A 10217-nucleotide genomic window follows, 5' to 3' on the forward strand; every position below is an offset into this window, starting at 1 on the left:
AGCTCATCCTACTAAGCTCCAAGCTGGTTCCGGATGGCAACCTCACCATCTGGGGAGTGCCCCCCAACGAAGAGCGTAACGCAATCAGCGCAGACAACACCGCCATTAGCAAGCGATGCGGTAGCAACGACGTGACCTGCAGTTCAGATCACCAGGCTAGCAGGAACGTTTGCAATATGCTGCTGAGCAACCTGGCAGCAAGTGCCGGCAATGGAATCAGCACTAGCCCTCGCGCAATCTGCCTCAGCTCGAGTGGCGATAAATGTTGTGTTACCTGGGCTAGTGCGGTCAACGGGCTGACTCAGGGGGAGCTCGTGGATGCAGCGTCCAAGATCGCTCAGGTCTGCGGAGGCAGTCCCCTTTCTGGCCTGGCGCGCAATGTAAATTTGAATGGGGTCTGCACCACAGAGTGTCTCTCAAATAGGGAGACGGGCTGTGACTAGATGAAGGGCCAGTAGCTTTCAGCTGGCAGGTCGTCTGAGATATTAAAGCCTTCTATGGGTAGGCTATCTGAGATAGGGTTCCGTTCTCGCTTGTACTTACTCAAGCTAAATTTTAGTCTTCGCCGTCAATGGCTGATTGTGTCAAATATTCATTCATTTAGCACCCTGTGGTCATTGGCCATGTCAATCTTTCATCAAATAACACTAAGCTCCTATAGCCTATATTCAAAGACATATACAATATCATCCACGAATTTTCCTTAATCTTATTCGATCTAGTCACTAAATATCTCGATAACTCTTCTCTAAAGAATAAGTATCAGATTGCTTAAAGCATTATCTATACTAAGATACATAACTTGAGTTTCTTTGTAATAGTCTTTTTTATTCACGTTATATCTTTTGAAATAAGATAAATTGAGTTTCTCTTATTTAAAATATGAGTTATGAGGTCAAGTGATAGTAAATCTTGTTAAGATAAAGGACATTGGTATATCTAGAAGTTGATCTGTGCCTTTCTGCCTGGTCGTAGTCCCCTATGAATGTTGTCGAACAAGATTCGACCGACCCGCCGATTTGTGTGCCGGGTAATTGTTAGACTTGTCGGCTACTTTAGAAGATCGCAATATTTTGCCGTAGGATTGAGGATGTTCAGAACGCTGGTGGCAAGAGGTAACCCAAGTATCCTCACTTAGAATGCCCAGAACTAAGCATGGCGGAAGAAAGACTACTAGCAGTAAGAGCTTGGTCATCAATGCTAGCTAGTTCGGGGTTTCGGGTATTGCAGCTCTTGAATAAGGGCCTCCTATCTCATCTAGCTTTCCTACAAACCCTTGACAACCGCAATATCGTTCTTGCACCACGATACCAGTCGAATAGTAAAGACAAGTACGGGATTCTCTTGTAACCCCCTCCCACAACCAGCCGTAAACGAGGAAGGATCGCACGCCTCACCACATATTGTGAGCTGCGCTCGCCACAGGCCCTATCTCGTTTGTAGCCAGCCTTATCACCCTCATCGGGAAAGTTTTGAAGACTCGGAACTCCCTTGGTTCCATCATCCAGCATGCCCTCAGATTCTATCTCTAAATATAACTATTATAGGTCAAATAGTCTAGATAAAGAGTTCCTACTTAAATATATAATAATAGATCTTATATAATATATTAACAGAAAATAGTTTGCTTACTTATTAGAGACTATAAAGAGCCTCCCCATCTTTGAAATTTATATACACTATATTGAGTATAGATCAACGATTCGACATCTAAGGTAAGATAGATACCAGAAATAGCGTTCGGCCTGTTATGATACCTACTAAAGTTTGGGCGTTGACTTGCTGATCAACTAGAACTGGTATGGCCATACCAGCAAGAACTCTCAGCCTACCATGAGATTCGACTGCGATTATGATGTCCTATGCTATAGTATTATAGCTGACAATGTGAATCTCTGGATGTGATCAGGTATATTAGCTAAGATGAGCCGCTCTAGCAGGATTGCCTGCCTCTTCAAGTTTAGAGCAGACAAGACCAAATGTCAAGTCCCTACTTTTACAGCACAGATCTTTCCTACTGACAAGTGGTCGTGGTTCAAGAAAAACATTCCAGACAATATAATATATGGTCTGTAGCAAATGCAAGAAGGCTATCTTTCAATAGTAAGCTCATTTCCGGAGAAGTTTGTACCAAATGACTGTAGGGAGGAGCGCAACACAAAAGATCTCTATAGATGCAATAATTTTAAGGAATATGTCTATTGCAAATGTGTAGCTCTATTGGACAACATTTGTATCTCGAATACCCAACGTAGTAACTTACCATGCACCCGATAACTTCACGGGAGTACCCGGGACGAAGTCAATGCGTATGGTCCCGCTTCCGCTTTGCAATCTCTCAGGAGCAATCCGCATGACACGAGTTTGCTGTATCGTGGATGAAAAAACGGCCTCTATGAGCTTTCCGTCATTCCAGCTCAGGCTGGCCTCGATGCCTCCGCGCGCTCGCAGGCCACTTATACTTCCTCCCTTCTCCCACGCTGTTAGGAGAGTCGGGAGAAGGTCAATCGAGTCACCATCGTGGCTTTGAAGCAGCATCTCGGACACGGCGGCTGTAAAGCCAAAGTTGCCATCGATCTGGAATGGTGGATGGCTGGTGAGCATGCTGTTGAGCAACAACGTGCCGAGCATCTTCTGAATGCCTTGCTGAGCTGCCGTCACATCACGCAGGCGAGCATACTGGCACAGGATCCATGCTAAGCTCCAGCTTGTGTGGCCACCGCCGCCAGCCAGACGCCTCTGTATGGTCACCTTAGCTGCTTTAAGCAGCTCTGGCGTATTGAGAGTATTGCCTGGATACAGGCCCCATAAGTGGGAAATATGCCGATGGCCAGGCTCAACCTCTTCCACGTCGTCCTTCCACTCCATAATTTGGCCATGTTTGCCAATTTGAGGCTTCGGTAGCTTAGCCAGCACAGTCTCAAATTCCCCGATCGGCTCCCCTAGCAGCTTGCCCGCCTGAACGACGGCTTGGAATAGTTCCGTCAAAATCTGTCCATCCCAGGCCGGACCGGCAGCAATGGATGCTACAGTACCCGTGCCGAGTATGTAATACGAATTCTCGGCGGATATGCTTGGGCTCGTGATGAGCTTGCCGTCGCGTTCGATGAGGAAGTCTTGGAAGAATAGCGCGGATCCGGCCATGAGAGGAAATGCGCGTCGGAGAAACTCGAGATCTCGTCCGAATTGATAGTGTTCCCACAAATGCGTCATGAACCAAGCACCTGACAAGTTCCAGAACGAGGCTTGTGGGCAATCATCTTGAACCGTTGTATCACCCCATAGATCCGTATTGTCTGTCAATATTCGTAAGCCAGGGTACGACAGTCAACATGAAGGCACGAGACACCATTCAAAGGTGAGTTAAAAGCCCAGCCCTTACATCACAGTAGAAGGAAATTCCGATCACTTACGATGCATGACCCACCCTCGGCAGTCGTACATTTCCCGAGCGGTAATGGCTCCGCGCCTGGCCGTTAGCTCGAGAAAATTGAAGAGCACCTCATGCGTCTCGGGCAGGTTTGCCACCTCTGCTGGCCAGTAATTCATCTGGATGTTGATATTGATGGTGTACTTGGATCCCCAAACGGGCATGTGATCTCGGTTCCATATCCCTTGAAGGTTGGCAGGGAGTCCGCTCAGAGACGAGCTCATGAGTAGATATCGCCCGTAGTGGTAAAGCAGCGAGGACAAACCGTTGTCAATCGCGCCGTCCCGGACCCGCCGGATTCGCTCGTCGATGGGAACATCAGGCTGAGTACCGCTTCCAGGGAGGCAGAGCTCGACACGATCGTACAGAGATGAAAACCTTTGGATATGCGAAGCCTTGAGCTGCGCAAATGACTTGCTTGACGCAGCCACCAAGCGCTCTTGCACGGAACCACCAGCGCTATGATTGCGGTACGTTGTCTCGCCTGAAATGAGGACAATGACACGACCTTTGGCATTCACCGCGATGTTCGCACCAGTGGTGTCAACGTCACCTTCGCCTTCGATGATGACGCGGGCCCCTAGGGCATATTCGACAGCGCCCTTTCTGCCCATAGTTCCGGTAATCATCTGTCCACCCTCAATGTCTTCATACGTGTCAAAACGCTGGTTGTATCGACGGTCTGTTTCTGGGTGATCGCCGCGGTTCAAGTCTATCTTGAACGAAATGTCCTTGTCCGACTTGATGCTCATCACGATCACCTCATCGGTGACACTGGAGAAGGCTTCCCGCCAATATGTGGCACCGCCGAATTCATACGACACAGAGGTAACGCCGGTGTGAAGGTCCAGGTCCCGCCTGTAGTTGGATGGCGATCGGGTCGAGTCGTGGGAGAACTGATTCTCAAATGCTGGGATGCCGGAGACACGCACCTCGTCTCCGGGGGGATCCTGGCCATGGCCAAAGGTCAAAAAGACGTCACCAAGGGGCTCGTAGTGACGCATTGATTTGGGGCGGGATGTCATGCTCTTGACCATGAGCTTCTCGGCCTCGCGAATCCGATTCTGGTCAATGAGCTCGCGGATCTTGGGAAGAGCTGTCTTTGCAGCCGGATTGACTCGGTTCTGCGGACCGCCATACCACACCGAGTCTTCATTGATCCAAAGGCGCTCGAGATCGGTCGTGCCACGAACCATAGCCCCAAGACGACCGTTTCCAATGGGAATAGCATCGTCCCAGATGTTAGCTGGTTTGTCGTAGTAGAGCCTATGTTCCCCCATTATGACGCCCTGCTTGACACTTCGAAATAAGATGTACAAATAACATAAACTACTGTAAGGTGGTTCTCAAACATCGATTTACCTCTAATTCAGGTTTTGCTTGAGGTACAAAATAGAAATGATGGAGGCTAGGTGACCACAAGAGGCTCTCAATAGCCCATCTGCCATGAACCGAGGACTTTCGAAGAGCATTACGCATCAAGTGTGTATAAACGCCCATAATCTTAAAAAGTCCCGCATTGACCCCCGGCTGTAGTCACTATTCTGGGCTTTAGAATACCGACGGAAAATACCAGTGGCTCGAGTGTGAGCAGACAGCCAATCCATAGCCTAGTAACATGAAGTTCCACAACTGCGTCACATGGTGGCCCAGTGGGTTCCACTCCGCAATCTGATGCGGAGATATTATCGGTGACCAAGCTGAGTACTTAGTGTATAGCGCGTCTAGCTCGAAACAATTCAACCTCTTGAACGCTATCATTACCGTAAGCCGGAATATTCAATTGGCACTGATGAAGGTCTATTATATCTATTATATTCTCAACTGAGGAGCATGTAGAGCAAGCCAATTATACTACTTACTTGTTGTAGAATGCAGCAAGTTTCGTTATGATCCATGTCGGTGCTTTCATGATGGGCTAAAAATCAAAGCGCGGCCATCTTACCATCTGTACATATGATTTTCTTCGTGCTATCTAATAAATACTGAGGATAAGGCTCATCACAACTGAACCTGAGTGAGGCTGCTGCAACGATCACAAGCTCGCGTAGTTTTCTCGGCCTTACATTTTGATGATCATGAGTACTGGTTCTCAGTCTCGAAAAAGTTTCCGATAAAATGGAGATGACCCGTAGGATAAATGTGTAAAGTCCCCGCCTGCTTGTGACTTAGATGCATGATTAAAACAATCAGGCCGAACTCCTGATTCATCTACCGGGGCTAGTGTAAAGTCTTGAGCATTATAGGATATTTCCATCGGTGAAAAGGGGCGCAGATGTTTTGATTTGGCGGTTCCAAGTTGGAATGCTGAAGGCTTGAAGCCCCCGCACCAACCCCACTGCCGAGATGGAGCTAGACGGACTACTCCGCGATCAGTCCTGTACGCGCGAGTCATTGCCTCCATAGACTAAAGGCATCTATCTCCCTTGGTAAGTACAGCAGCGCGGGGCGGTGACGAAAATCGTGTGCAAACGTGCATCCCCTCAGTAGGAGGTGTTGCATCTGATCACATATTATTTCCTGAACAATGCGTGGCATGAAACGAAACCTTTTGATAACCCTGCTAAGGCAAGGGTTGATAGAATCACACACAGCCCACTTGCGAGGATATACTTCTCCGTCCGATCTCGGAACAGACTCGAGGCCGAGCAAACTATTACTCTGTATTGGTTGATCACCATTGAAAGTTCATATGTGCAATCCACAGATGTGCAGTTGAATAGAAAAAGATATGATTACACGGAAGCTACTATCGCAGATGGTGCAAATTCCTTTGTGACCACTTTTACTTCTTTCGTATCTACTTGAAGTGGCGTGTGATTCCGAACTGTCTCTTCCTTGGGTACTTCTCTAGCAAAGTTATAATCCACCCACTCTCCCAGGATCGCTCGAATCTGATTATAGAGAGTTTCATCCCTCGCGATCGTTGTATCGTCAAGCTCTGTGAAGTCTCGCAGTGACGTGGACTTAGGGGCTTCCGGGTCATTTTCCAGAATCTGTTTTGCTGTTGCTACATTTTGTTCGAGGTCCGAAAGAGTACTAATGCCTGTGATCGTCGAGATCGCAAATCCAGGACTGCAGTTCCGTCTTGCCCTGGTTATGGCGAATCGTAGTGCCACAGATGCCATGGAGTGTCCTTGCTGTTCAGTCCATAGCGCAGCCTGTTGCGCCGCCGCACGCAAACCCGGGGGCGCAGGATGCCAGTCGCCAGTACGCCCCGCCGGGATACCGCCGTTACGCAGAAGACCAACGGCAAGCGGGCTGGAGCAAAAAACACTATTAACACCTGCAGCGCGGAAGAGGTTCAGCCCACGCTTTTCGACTTGTGTGTTCTGCAGTGTCAGCTGAGCCCACGTCTGGATGACGTCGAGGGGGCGTCCGTAGCGCTCTCGTACAGATGTTGCCACAGCCGCCAGAGTATCCAAATCATAACCCGAGATGCCGACCTTACGGATTGTCCCCATGCGATGCAGGTCGAAAAGTACGCCCACGGCAGCGAGCGCGTCTTCCATTGACACGAACTCGACATCGTGGCAAAAGACAACGTCCAAGTAAGTCGTCTGAAACCGCTCTAGTGATCGTAGGACTGACTTCCGGATCCACGCGGGTGAGTAGTCGAATTGGTTTTCTTTGATACGACCGACCTTGGTCATGATTATGATTCCTTCCCGTGGATAGCTGGATGCAACTTCGGGGTCCGAAAGGGCCTTCCCTATGAGCTGTTCCGATGGCTCATAGTATGGAGATGTATCAATGGTGCGCAGGCCAAGCTCAAATGCTCGGAGTAGAATTTGTTGGATTGGGAGAGATTCTGGTGCAGGATGTAACTGATAGCTGAAGCCAGCACCCCCCATGACTAGGGGTAGTTGATGCAAATTCGCTGCATCACTCCCCATCTCCTTGAAGAAACTACTCTTGTCAGAGAAAGAATCGTGAAGGAATCTTAACGGCCGGTCGACTTGTCCGGCTATCATAGAGTGAAGGCTTCCAGTTTCATTATCAATAGCTAAGCATACCAGTTAGGCGTGTGCGTGTCAGATCTCTTGTTTATGGGTGAGAATTTATTAAGAGGGTTTCGCAACGCTATTCAGTCATTACTCAAGTCACATGTGCACCGGCCATGGTGAATCTATGTGTTAAGGCGTTGTATGGATACCCTCGGGACTATCGTGTGGAGACGCTCTCGAAGAAGAGACGGATGATAGCATCTAGCAAATGCTTGGCAAAGGTAATTGATTGCCCAAGTGCCCCGCCAAGTATTTTGAATTATCCGTCGGATTTGTTGCTTGCGTCCGTTCTTGCATCATACCTGGACGGCAGAGCGAGGCGGTTGAGCTCCCACTAGTTAGTACCTTCTACTCCTAATTATTGAGAGACTATACGCGCCTCTATCTCGGCAAATCACATCCCATACCAGATATAGCTCAGATATCGTTTGGGTTCCTCGAAGAGACTTGTATCTTGGACTTGGACACAAGAGAAAGAGCGTCCCCACACCCTTCCCCAGGTCCCCACAACGTTCCCCCCCGGGGGTTGACACGAGTCATGTCATAATAAGAGAACCCTAAGTCGAGAGGAATCCTCTTTTCTCTCCCCTACGCTTTCGTCGCAGGACGATGTATATCAGGTCTGTGGTCCTCCGGCTGCGATGTTGTTTTCCCTGGTTGATTTCTAGACCTTCATTCAATCCCCTTAATATCTCATTGAAAGAAATTTCTGTTTGGGCATTAAGAAAGCAACTTATCCCTTTGCATTTGCTTTGCTCATAGGCATCATGACCGATCCACTGCCCAAGCAGGATGTCGTTATGGTCGAGATGGCCAATGAGGGCGAACAGCAACTCGCAGCCTTGAATGTTGCCGAGAAAACCGGCAAACTCGACGTGATCAATCAGCAGATGGCCATTGAAGCAACTCTCTCAGAACACGATCTAACCCTTGGTCAAGCTCTCAAGAAGTATCATAAGGCAGCGCTCTGGTCTATGCTAGTATCAATGTCCATCATCATGAGAGCATACGATATCGAGATCACAAGCAACTTCTTTGCCCTGCCCGCCTTCAAGAGGCATATGGGTGACTATATTGATGGTCACGGTTACGAAGTACCAACCCAATGGCAGGTTGCTATGTCAATGGGCCCAATTGTTGGACAGGTTGTCGGGGCATGGGCAGCAGCCATCCCCATGGACCGTATCGGCCGCAAGCGCACACTCGGTATCTACCTCGTCATGACATCGGCCTTGGTCTTCATGCAGGTCTTCGCTCCAAACCGGAATGTTCTCACCGCATCCATGTACCTCGCAGGTATCATCTGGGGCGGCTACCATGTCATTGCGCCGACATATGCCTCCGAGGTCCTCCCCATGCGTCTCCGTGGTATATTCACCGGCTTTGTAATGCTGTGCTACACCATAGGCGCGCTGCTACAAACTGGAATCACACGGGGCTTCGTCAACTGGACGACGGTATGGGCTTATCGAGTCCCGTATGCTCTCCAGTGGGTGTGGCCGGTCTTTATTCTCTCGTTCCTGTACTGGGCGCCTGAGTCGCCATGGTGGCTGATCCGACAGAATCGTCTTGCTGACGCAAAGAAGACTCTCGACCGGCTGTCTAGCAAGGAATCACATGCTGACAACGATAATGTGCTGGCCATGATGGTGAAGACAGACCTCTATGAACAGGAACTGGACATTGGCGCTACATACCGGGATTGTTTCAAGGGTCCAGATCTTCGTCGATTGGAGATTTGCTCGGCACTCTTCATCATTCAGAACTTTTCGGGAAATCAGGCCGCTTTCGCTGTGTATCTGTTTGAGCAGACTGGTTTGAGCTCGGAAAACGCCTTCAACATGGGCATTGGTCTCACCAGTGTTGCGTTTGTTGGAACTCTTCTGTCTGCCGTTCCCACGATGTACTTTGGCCGACGGCTTGTCTTTCTCATGGGTCTCATCTACACCATTGCTGGGCTCTGGGTCGTCTCACTACTCTGTTTCGCGCCCGATTACAAAACCAATACAGCGTACGCATGGGCACAGGCAACTATTCTCATCACCATGCAGTTTACCTACGCATTATCAGTCGGCCCATTAGCCTATGTCATTTCATCCGAGATCCCGTCGACCAAGCTGCGTGCCAAAACGTTGTCACTGACTGCCACCTTTAATGGCATGACTTACCTTGTCATTACCATCGCTGGACCGTACCTGCTCAATCCTGGTTCAGCCGCGGCTGGTGCCAAGATCAATTTTCTGTGGGGTGGCCTCACTATTTTCTCCTTTATTTGGAGTTTCTTCCGTCTGCCTGAGGTTCGTGATGGCCGCTCATGCCAGATCGCCCCTCCGTCTGTCTTTCCTTCTTGTTTTCTTTGTATGGGTTATGTTTGCGGCTAATGTGTTCTATTATCAGACAAGCAATCGAACCTTTGAAGAACTTGACACTCTATTTGACCGACGAGTTCCAGCCAGGCAATTCAAAAAGTACGTCATATCTCAGGATAATGATCATTCAGGCAGCAAGATCGATTGCAAATGAAATTTAAAAACGACCGCATCCATATAAACGTGTGGTCACGTAATATTCATAATCTGAATAATGTAGATGCAGATGTTGAGATCTATGCCTAAGTCATTGTAGACAAGGTAGATAGTTCTATATATTTGATCAAATTAGTCTCAGACCATTCTGTTCTATTCACAATAGGCTACACTGAGACTTAATATCATCGCGTCTCTTCAAAATAACCGATTTAACACAGTAAGATATTCTCAATCATAGTTGCTTTCTGGTAT

General features: G+C 48.6%; 1 protein-coding gene across 1 annotated transcript; it reads left to right on the forward strand.

Annotated features, from left to right (window-relative positions):
- Positions 1-8204: 8204 nt before the first annotated feature.
- Positions 8205-9818, forward strand: UCRPA7_6122 (putative maltose permease protein; the record flags this gene model as incomplete). The annotated part of the gene is made up of 1 exon (XM_007918662.1): positions 8205-9818. One exon carries the CDS (start codon positions 8205-8207, stop codon positions 9816-9818), a length of 1614 nt encoding a protein of 537 aa, XP_007916853.1.
- Between the last annotated feature and the right edge of the window lie 399 nt (positions 9819-10217).

This window comes from Phaeoacremonium minimum (genome assembly GCF_000392275.1).
Source record: "Phaeoacremonium minimum UCRPA7 unplaced genomic scaffold PA7_03_scaffold_450, whole genome shotgun sequence".
NCBI classification, from domain to species: Eukaryota; Fungi; Ascomycota; class Sordariomycetes; order Togniniales; family Togniniaceae; genus Phaeoacremonium; species Phaeoacremonium minimum.